This window comes from Xenopus tropicalis, chromosome 8, assembly GCF_000004195.4.
Source record: "Xenopus tropicalis strain Nigerian chromosome 8, UCB_Xtro_10.0, whole genome shotgun sequence".
Lineage (NCBI taxonomy): Eukaryota > Metazoa > Chordata > Amphibia > Anura > Pipidae > Xenopus > Xenopus tropicalis.
The window spans coordinates 79,614,840-79,640,745 of record NC_030684.2 but is presented as its reverse complement, the minus strand read 5'-3'; the positions used below and the strand labels follow the sequence as shown (position 1 = coordinate 79,640,745).

General features: G+C 39.3%; 1 protein-coding gene across 1 annotated transcript; it reads left to right on the top strand.

Moving 5' to 3' along the window:
* The first annotated feature begins 3,269 nt into the window (after nt 1-3,269).
* On the top strand, nt 3,270-14,723 carry selenow1 (selenoprotein W1). The gene is made up of 6 exons (NM_001304786.1): nt 3,270-3,423; nt 4,851-4,875; nt 7,261-7,314; nt 12,281-12,355; nt 14,319-14,435; nt 14,528-14,723. Exons 1-5 carry the CDS (start codon nt 3,398-3,400, stop codon nt 14,394-14,396), a joined length of 258 nt encoding a protein of 85 aa, NP_001291715.2. The 5' UTR covers nt 3,270-3,397; the 3' UTR covers nt 14,397-14,435; nt 14,528-14,723.
* The last annotated feature ends 11,183 nt before the right edge of the window (nt 14,724-25,906 follow it).

The following is a 25,906-nucleotide window of genomic DNA, read 5'->3' as shown; positions in this document are numbered from 1 at the left end:
CTACGGGTATGGGATCCCTTATCCGGAAACACATTATCCAGAAAGCTCCGAATTACGGAAGGGCCATGTCCCATAAACTCCATTATAAGCAAATAATTCTAATTTTTAAAAATGATTTCCTTTTTCTCTGTAATAATAAAACAGAACTTTGTACTTTATCTCAACTAAGATATAATGAATCCTTATTGGAGACAATACAAGCCTATTGGGTTTATTTAATATTTAAATGGTTTTTAGCAGACTTAAGTTATGGAGATCCAAATTACAGAAAGGTCCCTTATCCGGAAAACCCCAGGTCCCGAGCATTCTGAATAACAGGTCCCATACCTGTATATATTAATAATGGGTGAGTGCAGAGTACCTCTTGTTTCTGGCAGGATCCACCAGGACCAACATTAGACCTTTCATCTGGTATAACTTTTTACAAGAGCATGCCCCAAGTGGAATTGCTCTACAACACGTCAATTAAAAATTTTAATTTTTTTTGCAATGGTTTTTTTGCAAGGTTATCACATTTAAAATTTAGGGATGCATGGCTGCAGTTCTTTAACGCATTCACTACAGTAAAATGTGTATGTGAAAGGAAAAATTCCACAAAGAAATTTATGAATGTATGAATGCTATAAATCTTGGGCTTCTACTAAGTACAAGACTTTCAATGTCTGACACTTTGGTAGCAAAGGTGGGCAAAGAAAAAATGGGGCTATTTGCCTCTTGTGACACACTGGGGCATATATAAGTGCATTTTTTTCCTCTTATAATGCCATTACATTTGTGTCAATATGTCAAGCGTATTTTTGTGTCTAATGGAAGGTTTTAGTAGAAAGCGGATGCCTGTACCACTCAAGGGGAGGGGATTACCCTGATATAATATGAAGAAGTTTACCAAGTTAAACTACAATGTAGCTGAACTACAAAGCTACAATGTAGCTGTAGCTGAACTACAATGAAAACTTTATGAAGCTAAGTATCTGAGGGAACCTTTCCAAGAGGAGGTAGTTAAGTTGGAGCCAAGCCCATTTGTACTCCTGAAGAGCTTTGTGAACAAAGTCTTACCCATGTGGCATGTGTGAGGAATAGACCAGCCAGCTGAGCAGCTTGGGCTCTACAAGGAGTTGAATACGTCAGTATAGTGCCACAGTGACAGGGTAAGCGCCTGCTTCACTGCTTTTCTCAATCTGACATTTCTCCTGAGCTATCGTTCTATATCCTGCACTCAGGGGAGATGCACTGAATCAGGCAATAACTATAACGGCCTTGTGCAACTGAGTGCTCATTATTAATAGGGATGCACCAAACCCACTTTTTTGGGTTCGGCCGAACCCCTGAACCCACCCCACTGGCTTTTTTCTTCCGTGTGTTTTGCGGACATTAAATATGAAGCTGGCATTATATTTATACTACAATGTGTACTGGGTTATTATTACAAAAGGTAAATGTTATACCTTTTCTTAAAACAAATCTTGGAAATACTGCATGTTTAGACTGTATTATTGGTTTATCTGTATATAGTATTGCAGCCTCGCTTGGGAAATGTATGTATGTATATCTTTATTTATAAAGCGCTACTTATGTATGCAGCACTGTACAATAAATTCATACAAAACAAAGGGTCATCACAATAATAGAGTAATACAAAGTATGATAATAAATAAAAAGGAGGATAAAGGTCCCTGCCCTGTCAAGCTTACAATCTAAATGGCCAGGATATACAAATATATTAACATTTTGTAAGGTAGGAGGAAAAAAAAGTGACTGTGACCTTAAAGGAACAGTAACACCAAAAAATGAAAGAGCTTTAAAGTAATACAAACATAATGCATTGTTGCCCTGCAATGGTAAAACTGGTGTGTTTGCTACAGTAACACTACTATAATTTATATAATAAGCTGCTGTGTAGCCATGGGGGCAGCCATTCAAGCTGGAAAAAGGAGAAAAGGCACAGGTTACATAGCAGATAACAGATAAGTTCTGTAGAATACAATAGTGTTTTATCTGTTATCTGCTATGTGCCTGTGCCTTTTCTCCTTTGAATGGCTGCCTCCATGGCTACATAGCAGCTTATTTATATAAATTATAGTAGACTTTCTGAAGTAAACACACAACTTTTACCAGTGCAGGGCAGCAGCACATTATGTTTTAGTTACTTTTATACACTTTCATTTTTTGGTGTTACTGTTCCTTTAAGTTGGTGTAGCTAAAGTCAAGTGGTTAAAAGTGCAGCCTAAAGTAAATTTTCACTTGTGCATATGTCCTCACATTTCACACGCATGCACATTTTTGGACACTTGAATAGTTCAGTGTAAAAATTAAACTGGGTAAAATGGATAGACTGCGCAAAATAAAAAATGTTTTCAATATAGTTAGTTAGGCAAAGATGTCATCTATAAGGGCTGGAGTGAGCAGATGTCTAACATAATAGCCAGAACTTTATTTCATGATTTTAGCTCTTTAAACTGTTAGCAGTCAGTAACCAATCAGTGACTTGAGGGGGGCCATGTGGGACATAACTGTTCAGTTAGTTTGCACCCACTTATTGTACAGCGCTGCAGAATATGTTGGCGCTTTATAAATAAATGTTAATGTAATGTAATTTGCTCACAAACTAACTGAACAGTTATGTCTGTGTGCCCCCCCCCCCCCAAAATCACCGACTAACTAAGAGGTTAGAGAGCGGAAAGCAGGAAGTAGTGTTCTGGCTATTATGTTAGACATCTGCTCACTCCAGCCTTTATAGATTACATTTTTGCCTAACTATATTACAAATATTTTTTTATTTTGTGCAGTCTATCCATTTTGCCCAGTTTCATTTTTACACTGAACTGTTCCTTTAAGCTTAGTGTCCCAACATGGCCACCAGCACTGAGAGCTCCCTCTCAGACTCTGCTTAAACGGAATAGCACTTACTACAAGCATTTAGTAGATCATGAGATCATTGGAGACTGTAGTTATGACTTTTTGTGGGTAATATAATGAGGTCAAAAATGTGTTCGGGTCTTCTAACCCAAATTAACCAATCATATGTCCGTTTTTAAAAAGTTAATCGGTAAATGCTACATTCTGTTTGGTTGCACTCAGTCTATGGGAAGGGGTGGAACATTCCAATCGTAACTGGGTTGTGTCAGAATATGCAGATCGTTCCATTCTTCTCACCACATCTTTTTTTGCTATACTTATTACCACATGCTGCAGTTTGTACGAAATAATTTACACAGATAACTCCTATATTTACTACATTTTGATTGTGTTGCATGGTGAGCGATATCCCCCTCCACCATTGGTATATTCCAGTCAGGAAGTAAGAAAGGGGGCGTGGGGCCAGCTGAGCTGTAACTGGATCCTGAGTGAGACGCTGCGCTGTGTGGGATACGTTCAAGGATTTTTCATGCCTGACACTATGGTGAAAGTTAACGTTGTGTACTGGTAAGCTGGGCAATGAGGAATAAATGGAGGCATAGGTGTCCCTGGCATTGTGTATGTAGGACTGCTTAACTAAGGGAACGTCCTTAGTGTGAATGTGTATTAGGTTAGACGGAGGCAATTGCATAGTGTTTTGGAAGTGTAACGTGATTTCCTTACGTAATTGGGCCCTGTTTGTTTGGCAGAATGATGTAGCACATGTTAAACTTCCAACTTGGCTTAAGGGTAATGGCACACACAACGTGTTTGCTGCCTGTGATAAATCTTTGCAGCCGTTTTGCTTGTGGTAGTAAAGATTTATTGATTTATTTTTTAAAACCAAACTTAAAGACTACCTTTTGGAGCATTCAACCAGCACCTGATCTGGGAACTGGCTCTTATATTGTAGTGTCACCCACTGTGACCTACAGCACTTATATTTGTCTATTTGTGTCTGTAAGTTACCCTCCCATATAGATTGTAAGCTCTACGGGACAGGGACCTCCATCCTCTGTGTTTCTGACTTTTTGCAACTGTACCTTGTATTTATTTGTATTTATTGTTGTACTTTGTATTTATCCTTTATCTTTAACCCCCTGTTTGTATTAATGTATTCTACTGTACAGTGCTACGTACATAAGTAGCGCTTTATAAATTAAGATATACATACATTGCTGTGACAAAATGTCCCATCACCCTAAATTACCTCACTTTTCATAATCTTGTGATTCAGCCAAATTGCCGCAAGTATGTATGTATAACTTTATTTATAAAGCACCACAAGGGTACACAGCGCTGTGCAATCTTACAAAATTACACACAGAGAGGACAAGTGATATAATAAATACAATAAATATATATAAATGCACAGGGAATAAGTACCATGTGGTATGAGACACAGTACACAGGTGGCTAATCATGCCTAGCCATCGGCAACAAAGGGAATTGCTGGTGGAAAGGCCTATGCATTGCTTTGATTTTCTGAAGCAACTTGAAAATTTAGGGTACCCAAGACAAGTAGCTTGTAGAGATCCTAAAATCTAAAATGCAGATTGGTATTTTTGTTATTGGCATTTTGGCCCTGAAATAATATCCCTCAAACTTTTAAGTAACTTCACAATGTTATATATATTTTTGTTGAACAGAGACCCTAAAGGATTAAAAATGGCTAATTATTCCTTTGTATGCAAAGCTAAGAAACTTAAAATCTCTGATTTAAAAGTTGCATTTTTTTTTTACCAACAGCTTTTGGGTACAGATACAAACTATTCTAACTATGCATATTTGTCTGTCAGAATGGCTTCCATGGTGTACCATGCATATACTGACACAACTGTGCACAGCTTTTGAAAAAGTTTAATTGCCTCAAGATATCCCAATATTTTACTGTTAATCAGTTTTAAAAAAAACTGCATGTAATTGTTGTCCATTTTTTTCCCTTTCTATCACAGTGGTGCCTGAGGGTACCTGTCCAAGGTGAGTGTTTTTGTTTATTTCCCCCCAGTGGTTCTTTATGTAGCTCTTAGCCTAAAAGATTAGCCTTAGTTCTAATAATATTTAATATTTAAGATCACAAATGTGTTCACTCCATATCTAAAGGTCCCCTTACACGGGCACGAGCGGATCTTCTCCTGATATCCCCACCTACGGGTGGGCCCCTGGGGCCAAACGATCGAATTATAACGACGGGTATAGGAAAAGTCGGTCCGGGGACCGCATCAACGAGCCAATGTGGTCCCCGATCCGACTAGATCTTTTTAACCTGCCGATCGAGATCTGGACGATTTCAGTGCCTATACTCGGGCCGATTAGCTGCCGAATCAATCTAAGGGACCGATATCGCCAGCTAGAATCGGCCTGTGTATGGGGACCTTAAGCCAAACTCCATCTTAATAAAGTATATTGGTGTTTGTTTGCTAATCTCTCCCTAAGTGATATCCCATAGAGCAGTGCTGTCCAACTGGCGGCCCCTCTGTGTGGCCCCCCCACCTGTCAGGCTTCTTTGATGGCTTACCTTTGTGTAAGCTTTAAATGGTATCAGTACTGAGATTACCTGGCCCCCTGCATGGTTCTCACCTCAGATTCAGGCTGTAATACCCCTGTATTGTTTAAACATGTAATTCCCTGTGTTGTTCACACCTTTTAATCCCAACATTGTTCAACCCCTGCAGTGTTCACACCTCAAGCTCAGGCTGTAATCACCCACATTGTTCACCTGTTGACACCTCAGATGTTGTATGTACTGCCTGGAATATGCTGCCTGTGTGTATGGCACACACAGACAGCATAGGGTAGGCAGAGTATGGCACGCAGGCAGAGTATGGCACGCAGGCAGAGTATGGTACACACAGACAGCATAGGTTAGGCAGTATATGCCACATAGGCAGCATAGGGCAGGGAGGGTATGGCACACACAGGTAGGGCAGGCAGAGTATAGCACATAGGCAGCATAGGGCAGGGAGGGTATGGCACACACAGGTAGGACAGGCAGCGTATGGCACACACAGGTAGGGCAGGCAGAGTATAGCACATAGGCAGCATAGGGCACGGAGGGTATGGCACACAGGTAGGGCAGGTAGAGTAAGGCGCACACACAGGCAGGGTAGGGCAGGCAGAGTATGGCACACACAAGCAGCATAGGGCAGGTAGAGTATGGCACACACAGGCAGGGTAGGGCAGGAAGAGTATGGCACGCGGGCAGAGTATGGTACACACAGACAGCATAGGGTAGGCAGAGTATGCCACATAGGCAGCATAGGGCAGGGAGGGTATGGCGCACACAGGTAGGGCAGGTAGAGTAGGTAGAGTAAGGCACACACAGGCAGGGTAGGGCAGGCAGAGTATGGCACACACAAGCAGCATAGGGCAGGTAGAGTATGGCACACACAGGCAGGGTAGGGCAGGAAGAGTGTGACACACACAGGCAGGGTAGGGCAGGAAGAGTGTGACACACACAGGCAGGGTAGGGCAGGAAGAGTATGGCCCACATAGGGAGGGTAGGGCAGGAAGAGTAAGGCACACACAGGCAGCATAGTACAGGCAGAGTGCTGCATATGTGTGCCATACTCTGCCTGTGGGAGGTGAACCTGACAGGGGTTTGTTCTGGGAGTTTGTTAGTAGTTGGAAATAGCCATTAAATGGTTCCTAAGTTGTGTATTTATGTGCTGGGGGTTGCTGAGCTATCCACAGGTGAGGAGGAGGCATTTGGATTTAAGAGTTCATATCCCCGCAGTGAGGACCAAGCATTTGGGTTTTTGCTGCACTACCACCCTTGTGATAAAATGGGTGTGGTTTGAAGTGGATGTGGTTTAAAAAGGGGAGTGGTCAAAACTGCCTTCCATTAGCGGCCCTCTATCATGTATGCTAGAGAAATTCCCGCCCTCGGCACCGTAGAAGTTGGACAGCACTGCCATAGAGGACAAACCTCTTACCTCATTAGGATAATTCAGGATAATGATGGAGAACTTTACATAGGATTCCAGTCTTGCCACTAAAAGTTAGAATCTTAAATTAATATTATCTTGTAGAATATTGCTTAGTATAGGGGGCACACCCATATTTGCATAGTTTAAGAACGTCACTGTAAGCAAACTTAGTGGGTTATGGCTGTAGATGCCCTTGTCCCCTGGTTATGGTTACTCACTGGAAATTACTTTTAGATCACTTAGGTGAAGATTTGAAATCTTTAAAAGGGAAATGGCACAAAAAGAAATTGTCAGACTGCGCAATTAACAACTTGGGAGACAGGGACAAAATGCTCAAAATAATTTGAAGTATTTTCTTGTCAAAAACTGTTTTGGTGGATCACAGGTTAAAAAGTTGTTAAACCCTGTGGTAATATTGGTTTTTAATTTCTTGTAGTTTCGGCGGCTGAAGAAGGAACTGGAGCAACGGTTCCCAGGCAAGCTGAGCATTGTAAGTACAGCATTCTCTTTTACCCTGAAAAAAAAACTTTGCCAGTGCCAAACAGACCAACTTTACAGAGGCCTAGAATAAGTTTTTGGGGACTGGCAGCCAAACCAAATAATTACAGTAGAACAAGGGGCATTAATGAAGATCGACTGGAAGAAATGCAAACAAAGAAGCTTGTTTTATTATAAACATGCAGTTTTGTGCAAACGTAGTCCAAACACACCTTAGTACAATTACAATGTATTATTATCCCTCCCCATTGGTATGCAGGGGCTTGGTTCATAAGTGCTGTTTTCATGCTTTGGAGCATGTGCATAAAAATGCACAGAAATAATCTGGCCCTGACTAGTTCCAAGACTTCATGCCTCTAGTGTGCCAACAGTATGTCTGTTATTAACTCTTTTACTGCCAAGCACGTATGGCATACGTGCTGGCAGTAAAAGGGCTTAAACGCCAACGACGTGTCTCATAGAGTCGTTGGCGTTTAAGCGCTGCCCTCTGCAGCGGCGGCATGTGCCGCCGCTGCAGAGGGCTTCTAACAATGACAGCCCCCCTGGGCAATGTGCCAGGGGGGCTGTCATCAGGGTCCTGCGAGCCGATCACTCGCAGGACCCTCCAGGAAGCAGCAGACGCGATCGCATCGCATCTGCTGCTTCCTGCTTCCTCCCTCTCCCCCAGCGCCGGCCCAACTGAGCCAGGAGCGATCGGGTCTTCAGGAACAGGTAAGGAGTTTTTTTTTTTTATTGCTTTTACACACTTTTACACACTTATACACACATTTACATACATTTATACACACTTACATACATTTACACACACTTACAGCACACATTTTAGCATTTTTTTATTTTTATTTATTTATTTTTTTTTCATTTTTCACACTTTTATACACTTATTTACACTCATATACACACTTACACACTATCACACAACTTTTACACATGTACACACATGTATACACAAACACTGGTTTTTTTTTGTTTTGCGTTTTTTTTTTTTTTTTTCATTTTACCACTTTGTTTTTATTTTCTTTTACCTAAAAACTGTTTATTTTGACAGCGTAACTATTGGATCAGATATTCTGGCCACTAATTACACTGTCATGTGACTTATTTTGTTTCACTGATTTGCACAATTTTTGTGGTTTTATCACATTTTATCCCTATATAAGTGTTCCTGATCTGTTTTTAGCGTAGCTTTGCCAGGTGTAACTTTGGTGTACAAAAATAACTTTACCTATTTTGAATTCATCAGAATGTGTACTTTCCAAAAATATATGGTTTTCTGGGGGTCACTGTATAGTTAGGGGAAGTTTTGGCACATAATACACTGACGGGGCTCTGTGTGCAAAAGCTGAGCTGGCAGGCGAGAAATCGTTATTCGCTATTTTCATTTAGGGTTCAGTACATACTGCAGACTTTGGTATATCTATGCATATTGGGCATCAAACTGTTCAGTAGGCCTCTGGTGTTCCTATTTGGGGTGACTTGCCTTTGTACGCAAGAAATTGTGTGAGATAAATGCGGCAAATTGCAACATTTTTAGGCGATTTTCTGAAATGTCATAAAAACCGATAACTTTAGGAAAGCTTTGCGGCTTGGTACTTTGGTGTAGAAAGGACTCTTTACCCTTGTTGGATTTGTCAGAATGTGTACTTTCCAAAAATATATGGTTTTGTGGGGGTCACTGTATGGTTAGGGGAAGTTTTGGCACATAATACACTGACAGGGGGCTCTGTGTGCAAAAGCTGAGCTGGCAGGCGAGAAATCCTTATGCGCTATTTTCATTTTGGGTTCAGTACATACCGCAGACTTTGGTATATCTATGCATATTGGGCATCAAACTGTTCAGTAGACCTCTGGTGTTCCTTTTTGGGGTGATTTGTCTTTATCTGATCTTTATCAAGAAATTGTGAGAGATAAATGCGGCAAATTGCAACATTTTTATGTGATTTTCGAAATGTCATATAAATCTGCAAACTTAGGAAAGCTTTACAGCTTGGTACTTTGTAGCAATAAGAAATATTTACTCATTATAGATTCGGGGGATGTGTATTTTCCAAAAATATATGGCTTTCTCGGGTGAATGTACTTTTTTTGTAGCATTATCCCACATAAAGGATGTAAATGTGTTGATTTTGCAGGAGCTGAAATGATAGATCATATGGGGGTATGTTCCCATTGGGGCCCCTACATGCCACATACTTAGGTAAACCTATACATATTGGGCATCAAACTGTTCAGTGGACCCCTGGCGTTCAAATTTAGGGTGTTTTATCTTGGTACCTAACACTATGTGGGAGATAAGATGCTGCAAAGTGGAAGCTTTGAGGGGATTTTTGGAAATGTCATCAAAATTGCTAACTTTAGAAAAGCTGTGCGGCTTGGTACTTTGGAGTAGAAAGACATGGGTACCCATTTTAGATTCGGGGGAATGTGTACTTTCCAAAAATATATGACTTTCTGGGGTGAGCGTACTTTTTTGTAGCTTTATCCCACATATAATGATGTAAATGTGTTGATTTTGCAGGAGCTGAAATGACAGAAATTACAGTATATATGGGGGTATGTTCACATTGGGGCCCCTACATGCCACATACTTAGGTAAACCTATACATATTGGGCATCAAACTGTTCAGTGGACCCCTGGCGTTCAAATTCAGGGTGTTTTATCTTGGTACCTAATGCTATGTGGGAGATAAGATGCTTCAAAGTGGAAGCTTTGAGGGGATTTTTGGAAATGTCATCAAAATTGCTAACTTTAGAAAAGCTGTGCGGCTTGGTACTTTGGAGTAGAAAGACATAGGTACCCATTTTAGATTCGGGGGAATGTGTACTTTCCAAAAATATATGACTTTCTGGGGTGAGCATACTTTTTACTAGCTTTATCCCACATATAATGATGTAAATGTGTTGATTTTGCAGAAGCTGAAATGACAGAAATGACAGTTCATATGGGGTATGTTCACATTCGGGCCCCTACATGCCACATACTTAGGTAAACCTATACATATTGGGCATCAAACTGTTCAGTGGACCCCAGGCATTCATATTTAGGGTGTTTTATTTGGTTACTTTATGACCTGTAGGAGATAAGATACTATAGACTAGAAGCTTTGAAGCGATTTTTAAAAAAAATCACAAATTTTGATAAAAACCAATAACTTTAGGAAAGCATTGCGACTTGATAGTTTGGAGTAGACAGACAGTTGTGCCTATTCTGTATTCCCCAGAATCTGTTCTTTCCAAAAATGTACAATTTTCTGGGATAAACCTTCTGTTAGTGGAATTTTGGCCTTGAAATCCAAAGTATGCAGTTTTTTTGGAGCAGTGCTTTGGGAATTTGGTAGTGTACTGCTGGGAGTTTTTGACCTATACAAGTGAGAAATCTCCATAAAACTATATATATTTGGTATTGGCACGTTCAGGAGACATGGGACTTTCCAAATCAGTTGTATATTCATGCATAAAATAATTTTTGTTTCTAGTATGTGTGATTATATTATGGAAAATTTGATTTTTTTTGCATTTTTAGACATTTAGAAGCCTATATCTTGTTACAGAATTGGAATTACACAAAAATTCTACCATATTTTGAAAGCTTAGGTTGTTCTGAAAAAAACGATATATTGTTTTCCTTGGTAAACTAAAAGTCCCCCCGAGGAAAGGCCCCTAAAGTGAAACAGTGCAAAATGTTCAAAAACTGTCTGGCAATACAAGTTCCGCTTTGACCAAAATGGCTGGCAGTAAAAGGGTTAATCCTGCGGTCTGTGCTTCAATGAAAAGCTAGTAGATTCATATGCTATCAGCCTGTGGCACACAAGCAGGCAGTATTGGTCACTCCTGATATCCCAGATGAGCGTATTGTATGCTCTCCCTGTGTCTGTGGGTTTCTTCTCACACTCAAAAAAACATACAGGCAAGTTAATTGGCTCTTGATGACATTGACCCTACTGTGTGTGAATGTGATAGGGACATTACACATTACGCATTACTGGGGCAGGAGCTGATGTGAATGATGTGTAATCTCTTAAATGTGTAAATCTGCTTAGATGTCAGTGCTATATAAATAACACTGTAAATGAAGTGTGGGATGAGCTCATTTCGTTTGTTCATGTAAAAAACATACATTAACACGATCTAAACTTCAAAAGATAAATAGAAATGTATTTTTAATGTATCTAATGTATGTATTTTTTTAATAATATCTGATCGCACAGATTTAAAGGGAACGATAAACTGAACAGTTTCCTAACTCCACAGTGTTATGCAGCCCCTTGCTCATGTTACTCCATTGTAAAGTGATGGTTTCTGGGAAGTCCCTCTTCTTTTCAGGGAATCTGTGCAGCACCCACTATAGAAAGCAGAGAGACATCAAGTCCCAAAATCCATCACTTAACAATGGAAACGTTTTAGTGAGGGGTTGCATTATACTATAATCCTTAAGGTTAATGCCAGGCAGGCCTGCATTTAATCACTCTATGCTGGCATCTGGCTTTCCCTGTGCCTGCACCTGGAGTGGATATTGGTGCTGAAATGCATACTTGCATACTCGCACCCTGACCAAGGCAGTGGCTCTGGGTGCAGGCACAGGGAGGGACTGAATGCCAGCATAGCGGCTGGTTCTCGAAAATACTTGTTTTTGGCAGTTCAGATGGCGTTCTTGCACTTTTTTTTTTTTTTTTTTTCAAATAAACCCAACTAAGAATGTGTCGGGGTGGGGGGGGGGGGGGGGTTCCATTTAGCGAGCAAATTAGACATTAAAACAAAAGTAAGTATTAATACCTGATTATTTAATGATGTAGTGTCCCTTTAAATAATCCATAAAAACTGATCATCTGTTTCTTCACAGCAGATTTATCTAGTTTGGGAATTAAATTTGCCTTCATGATTGTGTAGTGATGATTCTGTTGATTGATAGATTTATAAATGGCTGCTGGCTTTTTTTTTTTTTATATATATTATGACAGGATGGCGAAGGAACCGAAAGAATGACTGGATGGTTTGAAGTGAGCATAAATGGAAAGCTGGTGCACTCAAAAAAGGTAATAAATGACTGAGGGTAATGTAATGAACACGTGGCCTGTGGCTGCTTTTCAGCAGATACAAAGCAGTCTCATTTTGCTCATAAATGCTATAGTGCAGCAGCTCTCAACATGAAATATCCCAGAAGGTGCACTAACTTTCCTACAACCCCTCATATTATATGAATATAATGACTTGTGTTTCTAGGTAGCCCAACTCTGTCTTTCCCAATATTCTTGAAAACAATTTTATGTTGGTGTATCATTTCAGTTATTAACCACCATTTAGGTGATATAACTACATCTTCTGAATGGTGTTGTTAGTAAATGAAAATCAGCCCTGCCCGACACAAGTATGCAGTGTAATGATGCCATCTGGTGGAAGACAAATGTTCTTACAGGCCTGAGCCACATTTTATAAACTCTTTGGGTTGAGAGAGCTGTTGAATCAAATTCCTGGTGGCGTTCTCTCAAAGGTGAAGGAAAGCCTAAGTCACTTGGGGGTGCCAAAATGTTAGGAACTTGCCGCAGAAGAAGGAAGCGCTCACTACAGGTACCCTGGGCTGGTGCAGTTTTCTCCTAACGGGCACAAGCCCGGGGTACAAGGTAAATGATTAAAGTCACTTGGGGGTGCCTAACATTTTGGCACCCCCAAGTGACTTAGCTTTTCCTTCTCCTTTAACTTGAAATTAAAAACAGTCTCATTATTCATTAGTCCTCCTTTTCTTTGTGGATTCTTTTAAATGTTAGTTTACTGGGTAGATGTTTGAGCGTTTTGTAAATTGATGACAGGGTGAATGGCAATGAGCACCTAGCTGTTATGGTGATACAAGTAGCTTTGTAGCAATTAATATGGTAATTGTCTTGAATCTCTGTTAAAAAGTAGGCTAGTTCCAATCATATACAGCTTGAAGCACACACCGGATCGCCGTGAGATGTTTAAAAGCTTACAATCTTTATTTGTATCTTTAAAAACAGAGTGCCTGACGCGTTTCGTGCGCGTGCGCACTTAATCATAGGCATGAAAGTGAAAAAGTAGGCTAGGCCTGTGAAAGAAGGCTTCTTTCTTTCTAACTTAGTTAGAGAATTTGTTCAATGCTTTGTAGCAAATGACTGCAGCACAATCAGGCAAACAGCTTTAGTCAGGTGTATTGATCTCTGGGTTTGACAAGTTATTTTGTCTTCCGAGAAGACCAAGCAAGACTCTGCATTTTAAATTAAGTAACTCAAGCCTTTCTGGTTCAGTTGACCTTCATGATTTCTGCTAAAGGGGAAGGTAGGAGGATGTTGGCCACTGTTGTTAGTGCTACTGGGATGATTCCTTTCTTTAATAATGTCTCTGATAAAAGCATGCCTTTTAAAGGACAACTAATCATTTCTATAAAACATAGGAATTTAATGCTCCATTCCACTAGCCGTAAGTTAATATTGAACACATTCATCTACTTTTTACTTACCCATATATCACTGGTGAGACCCAACATTGCTGCTATTCTTTCTGCCTCCAGGGTACACTAATCCAGACGTCCATAAAATAAGAGGCTTAGGCATAAGCAGATAGGCCTGCTATATATATATATAGGGAAATAGCCCTGTAGCCCTATTTTATCAATAAAATACATATTTTAGGACTTAAGTTAAAACCCAAAATATGGCTTATGAGGCAGTTTTATTATAGAACAAAATTGGAGAATCTATCGGTTCGATTGGTTTAGTGATTTCTCAGCTTTCCTGACTGTTCTGAACCTTTTTTCGGGATGCATAACTGTTTGCCTTTAGGTGGAGCTATTCAAAACTGTACCCATGGGTGTGGTTATAAAGGTGTGCAATGTTCATCTCCTATTGAAAGAAACCGTTTTCCCATCCAACAGCTTGTGTATAGATAGTAATATTTTTCATTGTGTAAAGATTTTTAAACCACTAACAACTTTGAAATATTGAAATTTGGATTCAGATAACCTTTTCTGAAATGTTTGTCCTACAGAATGGGGATGGCTATGTGGATAACGATGCCAAACTGCAGAAAATAATACTGGCTATTGAAGCTGCCCTTAAACAGTGAGGGGGGTTTGGCTGACATGGTCTGTAAATGACAGCATAGGTGAGCAAGATTATAGTGTTTTATTCTTCTGTTAGCTTTTGGTTCATTCTGCATCTAGCCTTAACATTTTGTGTTTTTATTATTTCCTCAAGGTGGATTAGATTTTCATTTCCTTTATCTTAACCGAATGCCGAATGATGGGAAAGGCTGAAATGCTCACTGGGCATGGCAACTCCCGGATGTCACTGCGTGGTATGTTAGGATGAAGAAAGTGACTTGCCTACTTCATGCTTACCTTTGAAAATGGTTGTCATTTTGTTTGTGTAATAAAGATCATTTGACTCCTAATAGTGTTTGTCTTGGTACAAATGTGCCTTTGCTAATAGTGTCCGATATTTCTAGCACTGAAAAACAAGAATGTATGGGTAATATATAAGCTTATCTTAACAGATGAATTAGAATAATAGTCAAAAGGGGTATTTCTACACATATACTGGTTTTGTCCAACTATTAAGTGTTAGATACACATTTGACGCCAACAGAAAGATCAAATAGAATGATTATCTTTCTCCTCCATCTCTGTAGTTAGCCATAATGCCATGTCTAGGCTGTGCCTTCTGTGTGAAAGTTTTGCACCAGGTCAGAGGAAATCCAGTAGTAGGTATCTGCCTAGAAACAATAGCAGAATAAGTCAGTGGTAAGAAAATAGTTAGTGAGAAATACTGAGCACAACTACAGCATGGATAATATCTATATAGAGCACAAGTGTACTATAGGAAATACTGCCCCCTTATTATAATAAATAAAAATATTAGAATTAATTGAAGAGTTCCTTATTTGCTTTAGTGTTTTATAGAGGTAAGTACATTATTTCCAAATACAGAATTGCCCTTAGTAACTGTTTTTACAGTGATGTGTTTAACAGCTTTGTTAGACTTCTGTAAACTGCTACCTTATAAGGAATTCTTTATTCTTTTTTTAAATATTCCATTCATTGCTTTTCAGATATTAGGCATATAACATAATGTTTACGAAGTGACTGTTTAAAAAAAACAAACAAAAGTTAAGTAATGCCAAGTTTCTCTTACATGTGCCTTGTTGGCTGCCAGAGACTCTCTCCCCTAGCAATAAAGTGTCGTAAAATACCTTTAAATATAGAAAAGTGGGTATAACCTCATATGAAACACTTTACATGCAGTGATCTGGTTTAAATATGGGAAAATGTACATAGTTGTGTTTCCTACCAGGATTAATTTAAATCACCAGTAGTAAAATAAATGCATCATCTTGTGTAGTTATGTAAAATGTTATTCTGTAACAGGTTGTTTACTCTACTTATGCTCCTGTGTGCTTAATATGTTCCAATTATGAGTATTAGTAGCCTGCTTTATTTTTTATAACCCATTTGTGTAACCTCGATTATCTATCTAGGGATGCATCGAATCCAGAATTTGGTACGGGATTCAGCCTTTTTCAGCAGGATTTGTAATCCTTAAAATTATGTGATAAAAAAAAACCAAAAACACACAAACGCAGAAGCTAAAGATTTTCACTGCACATGTGGCACCTAATTTACATATGTAAATTGGGATTCTGTTCAGTATTCTGCAAAATCCTTTATGAAGGATTCAGGGTTTGGCTGAATCCAAAAATAGTAGATTTGTTTTCTTTTTTTGTTTTGTTTTTGTACTAGGAATAAATTGGTGTAAAGGAATTACTCACTGCATATAAAAGAAAGCCGCTTCAATGGTAGTGAAATTGATTATAATATACACTAAAATGTCTTTATGCTTTTATACATCTTCAGCCACTGCCTTAAGCAAAACAAACCTTTAATATAAAAGTGTGTTATTAAAAATCTCTAAGGATTAACTTAAAAGGAGTATTACAATCACCAATTCTGATATGTTTTTAACCATAGGGAAGCCACTGGTAGTATGTCATCTGAACATACTTGCTCATAAATGCGGTCTAGTTCCCTAGCAACACTGTTTGTCTCTGGAGAATATCTAGGCCGCCTGCACGCAACCAATCAACATGATTCTTTCTGTGACCTCAGTTGTGACCCTATCCAAACAATGATATATATCTAAAATAAGTCTGTTAAAGTGATTGAATACAAGTTTTCTTGGCAGATAACTGTCACAATAGGGTTGTTGCCCGGCTAGTACCAATGTTATCAATAGGAAGGAATAATAACAGAGTGGAAAGTTTTAGTTATCCGTGGGATGGAATGGCAACCCTTGCCACTAAGCATACTAACAAAATCCAATAGAATGTTACCAAATAGCCTTCAGTGCCTAACAATAGGGTTTAATAGTTGGCAATGAATTAGCTGAAATGTTATATTCACTGTTAACTTGTATATATGTACAGAATGCAAAAACACTTAATCTTTTCTTTGTGCCTATAGTCATGTCTTCAGATAGATGTATATGATCATCCTAATGTTGCTGAGGGGTTGTTACTCTGACTATTTGGTAGAGAGGTATAGCTATAGATAATATTGCAAAAAACAGCAGATTGCTTTCCAGTATTATTAGTTCCCTGGATTACGTGGCAGTGATGTCTTACATAACGTTTACCACAAGGTGGTGCCAGAAACTATAAATTGCCTACTAGAATTACTAGCAAGTGTGACTGGTTGTCAACCATGAATAATAGACAGTTTTCCATATATTTAGAGTTAATTAAGTACTTATCAGATGTTCCAGCAGCCACCATTAGCTAATTGGTTCCTTTGGCATTTGCAGTGAGATTCCAATGTGTGCCAGCTTTCATACTCTGAGGTTATTTTGGAAGCATATTTTGCAGTTTATGAAGTTATAATCTTTGCTGTAGGAGTGAATCTATAGGCATATTCATGGGTCTTAGTGCCTTTTATTACATATAAGCTAATGTCTAAGACCCATGACTATGCCTGTAGATTCACTCCTACAGCAAAAATTATAACTTCATCCATAATCCACAGCACCCAATCAGCAGGTAGCATCCACCTGTTTAAAAACATGCAACTTTCTTACATGCATGTTACTGCTCCTGGGCAAACTTTGTGCCTTTTATTACATATGGGGTAATGCCTAAGTTTGCCCGGGAGCAGTAACCCATAGCAACTAATAAGATGCTTTTATTTAAACAGGTGACCAGTAAATGCTACCTGCTGATTGGGTGCTATGGATTATTATTCCTGGGCGAACTTCTAACCTTTTGTTTTCAGTGTTAGCTTCTTGTAACTTGTCAAGTCAAAAAAAAAGGTTAAGTTAAAGCTCCAGGCACCTGTCAAAAGCTCTATGGTGGTGATGTGGCATGAAATTATGGCAAGCTGAGGTCTGAGGAGCATGGACTAGCTAAGGCAGAGCCATATTCCTATAAACAAAGTATTTTAACACTATTGTACATAGGCCTGGAGGCCTGCAGAATTTTGAGCCAAAGAACCAAGCTTAAGAGCAGTCAAACATAACATGTAAATGGTTCTAAAAAGCTCAAACAATACCAAATGAAACTATTTGCCTACTGTAATAGACCGATACCTTCTATACCAACTAAACATCCATTTTAAATCCACAATGTACACCTCTTGTGAAAGCCCAAAATATTGCACTGAGCGAAAACAAGAAAGGCAAAGTGTCCACAGTGGAGCACCAAAAACAAAAACTGACAGTTATCGCAGATAGGAAATTGTGTTGTTGTGTTTCCTAGGCCCACCAACAAGTGCTGCTGCAGGCAATTTATGTTGTTGTCTATCTATTTAATAACATTTTCTTCTGCACTTCATAGTCTGGCAACTCTAGCACAAAATATATATTATCTCTAAATACAAATATACAGCTGAGAGGGTTTTATATGTGGTTTCAATGAAATCATAACTGTAAAGAATGTATTTGTGGTCACAATTTGCTTGGAAGATTGCTTTGGGCAAAACAGAACAGTGAATCAAAGGTACAGGCTCATGATTACACAGGTTGTGGTGAGGCAGCCTGTCCTAGTATTCACTAAGGCTAAGTGGATACTAATATGTGCACTTATGTACATATATCCATATTCAAGTAGGTAATCTTTCATGTTTTGTCTGAGAGGAAAGTTGCAAAATAAGCGACACAACAAACAAAACTCATTAATGCCTCACATATGTATCTTTTGACTGTGCAGGCAGTGCAGCTGCAAATATTACAGGGCCACAATACTTTCAGACCAGGGCCGGAACAAGGGGTAGACAGAAAAGGCATAAGCCTAGGGCACAAAGGTGGCACGTAATTCTTCTGTCTAGCCTTCTAGTTGGAGTACCTGCCCCTCCCCTGCTGTTTCTAATGCGTCTTTTCTGATGCAGCCTAGGTGCATGCCAGAGGGGTCAAAGTGGCTGCCCAGCTGCCAAGCCCTGTACTGTTTTAGACAGTGGTAAAGCAAGTACAGTAGCACAGTAACTAGAGTGGGAATAATGTCCTTTCAAAAGGAACCATGCCTGTAGGACAGCAGACATAGAAGTGTGATACTATTCATGTTGTAATGGATTTAATATCTGTAGGGACTGTGGCTGTGGGATAGCATGTATAGTAGGAAAAGATGGTGCCTATAGTAGCAGTGGGGATAATAGCCTCTGGGAAGGGACTGTGACTGTGAGATTGCAGGTATAGTAGGGAGAGATGGTGCCTATAATAGCAGTGGGAATAATAGCCTGTGGGAAGGGACTGTGGCTGTGGGATAGCAGGTATAGTAGGGGGAGAGATGGTGCCTATAGCAGTAAGGATCACAGCATCTAGTAAGGATCTGTGGCTGTGGAAAAGCAGGTACAGTAGGGTGAAATGGTGCATATGTTTTTAAAAAAATAAAAAATGCTTCAATCAAAAGTAAATTGCTGATCAGCATAACACCCTTGCTTTTGAATTTAATACAAATAGTGCAGCCTTTGTAGCTGGATTTTCTATAATAATAAGCATATTACCAATAATATGCTTTGGTAAGGGGCTGTGAGTGTGAAACAGCAGATATAGTAGGGTGAGGTGGTGCCTGTGGGAGTGGAACTGCAGCTGTTTGGCAGATATGTCAACTAGGTCTTTTTTAATGGGCAGTTATTTATTTAGCCCTGGCATTTATAAGCCAAAAGTAGAGCAAGCCAAAAGTAGAGCACTGTTCTGGCTGAAGAAGTGGGTAGTATCCTTTAAAAAGCGAGTTAACAGCAGGGACTGAGATAACTGCTATATTTCCAGTAGCAGTAGAAATATAATCCTCAGGGAAGAGACTTTACCTGCAGGATAAGGAATTAAAAAGCTTGTCCAATGCCACATGTGGGGGATTCTCCGGCCCTACTCTAAAAAAAAAACTTTTGTGTGGGGGCCACGGCAGGGGTCCCTTGGGGGGATCGAGGCCCTGGGGCTGCAGCCCCGCTGGGCCCTACATAAATACAGGCTGCAAATGTGCCCCTACACTCCAAAAAGCTTATGTGCCTGCACCCAGGGCCATCAGCCCGGGTGCAAAAGAAGTTTTAGGGAGCATAGGGGCGGATTCTTGGCCTGTGTTTATCCACAGGCTCAGAGTCAACCACGTGTGGCAGTAGCAAAAAGAAAGCAAAGATCTGATTGGTATTGGTGATTCAATTTAGCTCTTACCTTTGTTAATTAGCCCCAATTTTCCTTTCATATTTCTTTTTTCGTTTACCTCACCAGGTGAAATTTTTTCTTCTTCATCTCTTCCCATTTCCTTTTTCCTCTTTCTCTCTTAACTTGCCTCTATTGCTTATGTACAGTAATGAATATGGAGAAAACACCTGCAATTAGTGGCTTGGGTCACTCTGTTGGGGCTGCATAGCCCCCCTATAACATTAAGGATTAGCCATCATTCCTGAAGGGATTTTCTCCAGTCTTTCCTATAATACATTCTTTGTCAGATGGAAATATCCTGATACTGGCCAGCACGGCATCAGCTTGGTGAACAAACTGCTTAAATGAGTACAAGTGTTTCCTTAAGGTTTAACCAAGTAATAACTTTACAGTTGGGCAAAATATAGTATACACAGCTCCAGTTATTCCTCTTGAAGTCAATTCTACCTGCCTTTTTACTATTCCCATCTACAGGGACCTTACATGGGTTCAGTTTTAAAGGAATATAAACATATATATTCCTATCTGTAATGGCATTTCTCAGTCAATTTATATAGCTTTTCTCTGATTATAAATATCCCTTTCTCCATTTCAAGCTGTGCAGTTTGTCCCTTTCTGCTGGGATTTATTTTGTATTCATCTGCCTGTTTTGGGGTGTTATCATGGTGCTACATTAAAGGGTTGTCTGGCTGACCATCTTCCTTCTATAAATAGTCTAGAAACACATAGAAAACTATTCAATATCAGACTGTAAGTTAAAAGATACTATATTATATAAATTGTATGTTATTTTTACATTGTATTTACACTATGGTTGGCTTGATGTTTGTAAAGGTTCACTTATGCTAGGCAGAACACACAAAAGCTTAGTTTAATCTCTCCATATAAATGCATCTTTCTGTGAATCAGATCTGTCTGTCTCTGTAAAGACTGGCAGAAGTATCAGTTAAGTGAATGAATGTGGCTTCATCATTTGGGTTAAACTAGGTAAAGGATACGCAAGACTCTTTTTTTCCTAAAAAGCAAACACATTCCAATAGCACAAATGCACACATGTATTTAGGAAACAAAAACTGTAGTACCGTGTTAGCCAGTGTCAAAAATAATAATAAAAAAACAACAAAACACAAATACAAGAGTATTGTAGAAATGATACCTATATTGGCTAACAAGAAAAATACATCCTAATAATAATAATCCACCCTAATAAACCTTAATTACTTTCACTATCTTCACAAGTTATCTCTATCTATCTGTAACTTCCTAATTTATTGCTTGTAAACACTTCTCTCTGATCTATCAGTATAAATGTTGTGCCATTTCTGTTCTCATTTGTATTTTGCCTGATGAAGGGGCCTTAGAGCTCCGAAAGCTTGCAATGTATTTTTATTGTTAGCCAATATAGGTATCATTTCTACAATACTCTTGTATTTGTGTTTTGTTGTTTTTTTATTATGTATTTAGGAGACATTTGCAGCTGAATATACATTACTGATTTCCACCTTTGGAGGGCAGCAGATTAACTGTTTTCAATATTCAGCCCAGTGCAGAAGTTGTAATCAGTACAGTAAGGATAGACACAGCAGGCAGTAGCAAATAGGGGGATATTGTACCCACCAAATCAAAACACCTGTGAATTGCTCGACATGTACTTGAGTTTTAATAGGATCCCCGGTTAGTGCCAAAGGATTGTAAGCTCCACAGGGCAGGGATCTCCATCCTCTTGTCTCTTTGAAAGAAGTATATATTGTAACTGTACTTAGTGTTTGTTTGTAACTACACTTTGCATTTATTATTGTAATGGCCTCCATTTGTTTTATTAATTTACTGTTCTGCTGCACAGTACTGCATACAAAAATAGTGCTATATAAATAAAATATACACACATACAAAAGAAATGCATTCTCCCTGTGTGCCATTGTCCTAAAGGTGACACTGCATTGAAAAGTATTACAAAAAGGCAGCTGAAACAGCAGATCTAGCTGCTAAAGTATATTTATTGTCACATTACATGTTTGGAGCCCTAAATGGCCCTTTGTTAAGTGCAAGGGTAAGTATTGCCTGTTCATCTGCACACCAACGGGAATACTGTTTAGCTGAAGGCTTTCCTCTCTTTCAGTGTATAAACATTGAGGGAAGGGATCCATGCTCATTCCAGATTGCAATTCTATGTTATACAAATATTAGTAGAGGTAGCAAAAAGTACTAGGTGACGATATCTGCCACAAGTATGCGCTGACAGGCAGTTGCCATTCCTCTCAGCACTTACTATCACAGGAAAGGTAGGGTGCATAGCAGAGAAAAGCTTTGCCTGTCATTAGCCTAAGGGGGGATTTAATAACAGTCGTCAGAACCAGGGGGACTGTGCGCCCCCTCCTAAGAATTTGAACACCTTGTGCAGCACACTGTCCCTAAACCTACCTCCCACCCGCCCTTAGCACATTTTAATTTTATTACTATGTATATATACATGCTCTCTTTCTACTGGATGCAAAGGCATCACTTTAGATTAGAAGAAAGTAATTACATCTTAGTGCAAAGACAGACAGGGCGATTAGTCGCAGAGACTAATCGCCACTGCTAAAGTAGCCATAACTTGTACCCGCATTGGTACTTTCTCATGTGACGACTTGCATGTTTAAGAATGGAGGTAGCATTGCGGCGACTAATAGGGTTCTGGATAATTAGGCACTGTGACTAGTTATTTAAAAAATCATGCTGACTAATTGCCTCATCTGTCTTGTGCAAAAACGTTGTAAAAAGTTACTCACTAAGATGAGTAAATACAATTACACAGATATTTGTGCTTTAAGGGCAATAACACATGGGGAGATTTGTCTCCCCCGCTAAAAATGCATTAGTAAATTACATTGTTTGCAGCTATTAAGCTAAATTGCATAATATAATTTACTGGCGGCAATTCAAATCTTAGCCAACAGGATGGCATTTTACCCTTGGTAGTACATTTTTGCCATGGGGGGGGGGTGACAAATCTCCTTATGTGTCATAGCACTTAGCACAATGTTGATCCATGGAGTGGTGCAATAGCCCATTTGGAGCCAAAACACATGCAGAAATATCATCTCTCTTTAAGGGTGAAGACACACAGAGCTACTTAGTAACAGCTACTTGTCATCAGAAAATACCTTGCCATAGACAATACTGAGAATTGCCTCTACTAAAACACACGTAGAGACAATTATCAGTAAAAGAACAGAATTGTCTAATTTAGTAGCCACGAAAAGCTCTGTGTGTCTTCACCCTTAAAGGTGGCCATACCTGTACCAATGGTTGTAGGAAAAATTGTTTGTTCCCTCTATTTATGTTCAGGGCTGAATCCTCAGATATGAAAGTAGAAACAATAGGGATTCTACCTCCACCTGACGATTCAGCCCTAAATGCAGATTTAATGCAGATCAACAGCGCCTGATCAAAATCTTCTGACCTGCCCGATTGATGAGACGACCAATATCTGAAAATTCTGTGATATTGAACATCTCGTCGATCCACCGTACAAGCATGAGTGTAGTACTACAAAAGAGACCAGAAAGGTGCTCAGAGATGCCCATTAGCCACACAGGTATGACATTAAAACAGTTTATTCACACATTATGTGTGCCAAACACTGAAGCCTCACAGAGCAAAAAAAAAAAAAATGGCTGCTGGTTGCATGCCCATACACAATGTAATGCTATTCCTTTTTGCATCTAATCTCACTAACTGAGATCTTGTTAGAAGCAATTGCCAAACATGAAATAAGATGGACTGAGGGTTTAACCCATTTCTGGTCTCAGTATCACTCTTCAATGTTCTCATATCCCCCACCAAATACACAGATTTAAATGCATTACTTACACCCAGCTCCTGATTCAAGGGGTAATTAGCTACCTAATTGTGTGTATTGATAAGCTCCATTGATATGGTAATTGTCCCAGTGTCTTCCATTGTCCTTGTTAATCAACCTGCATAATTGAATCAGATAGCCCTGCAGGGGGAGCCCGAGGCAATGGAGGTGGAATGACGTGTACATGGAGTTTGCGTCTGACTAGTGTAGTAAGGACCACACAAAGGCAGAAAAATACCTAAGGAAACCTACCACGCACCTTCTCCAAAAACAGAGCCAGATGGAACGATGCTGAAAATACTACCCTTTGCCCCCTATGGCTTTGAGCACTTGAGAAAAACTCAGTCTACTTATAGGAATTTGATCATGAGCAGTGAGTACAGCAAGAGATGGTTACCAATAGCACAACAGCTGACTTAAGCTGGCCATACACGTGGCGATCTGACGATGTTTCATCGTCAGATCCGCCACACACAGTCAGGGCTGAAACAGCAGATAAGGAGGTAGAAACAATAGGATTTCTACCTCCTTCTGCCGATTCAGCCCTGACAGCAGATTTTGGTCAGGCGCCTTCTATGGCGCCTGATCAAAATTTTCTAACCTGGCCGATCGGCGAGTCGTCCGATATCAGCAGCTTCCTGCGATATCGGTCGACTCGCCGACTTGCCATACACACACCGATACTATCATACGAAACCTCGTTTTGTACGATATTCGGTGCCTGTATGGCAAGTCGGCGAGTCGACCGATATCGCAGGAAGCTGCTGATATCGGACGACTCGCCGATCGCCCAGGTTAGAAAATTTTGATCAGGCGCCATAGAAGGCGCCTGACCAAAATCTGCTGTCGGTCTCTAATGTACACACGCAATGCAAGTTCTTCATCCTTCTTAAACCTAGACATTAGGAACCTAATTAGAAGCTTTCTGTAAATTATATCCTTAATATACAGTTTGGTCATTTCCCTACAGGACCAAACTGTGAATAATATCCCTATAAACGGAACCTAGTGATGTAATTTCTGTCACATGACTCAATAAAACTTGTATATTATAATAAATAAAGTATACCCTTCGGCCTTGTGCTTTTATATTGTCATGGAACTCCTCAGTGACTTATAATATCCCTATACTTTACAATAGGGGGTACTTTATTCACTATATAACAGTGCTTAACAATCTCATCCGTTATAATCAGTGCTTAGTGATGTAATTTCTGTCACATGACTCACTGGAACTTGTGTATTATAATAAATAATGCACTCCCTTTTGTAAAATTACTTCTGCCTCTTGCCTTTATATGGATATAAAACTCCTCTTATAATTATAATGTCCTTATAATTTACATTAGGGTACAGTATTAACTTTATAATAAAGTCACTTAATAGGGATCTGAAGCTTTCTGCACTATAGGGGAGTTCATAAACAGGATAGAAGAGAAGCAGGGTCATAGAAATTTGAACATAATTGTGTGATTCAGACCCCTGCTGAATCAAATATACTGAATATGAACCCCCCAGAGTGTAAAAGGCTTCACCAGAATTCTGCTCTGAGAGGTCCTGAGACTGTAGGTCCTTGCATCATAACAGCATGTCAGCAGTGCAGTCACAAGAAATGCTGCTGAATATACAGACACTAAAAGTAAATAATTGTGTCATAAGCAAAAGTACCTGCTGATTATAGAGAATAGAGTGAATTAAACAATACATTGGGAGTATCACATATGAACAGAGAATGTGATATTGAGATCCCTGGATACAGTGCTATGTACCAGTTTAGAACTAAGACACGTAGTTTTCTACTTCATCCTTGTTACAAAGAAACCCTTAAATACCTTACTGTTGGCACTTTACAAATCTTAAGTAGGTTATAATAACCAGATTACTCCTTTAACTAGATCTCTTATAAAAGCATAAAAGAGGTGGAGTTGCACAGATCATTATAAACAAGGCTCTCTTGCAGGAAGAATTTATTCAGTTAGTGTCCCTAGTAAAAAGACCGAGCAATAAAAAAGCAATAACACAAATTTGGTGTTAAATTGGTGTAAAATGTTCATTTACAAAAAATTCCCAATTGGTGAAAAGTAAAGCCATTG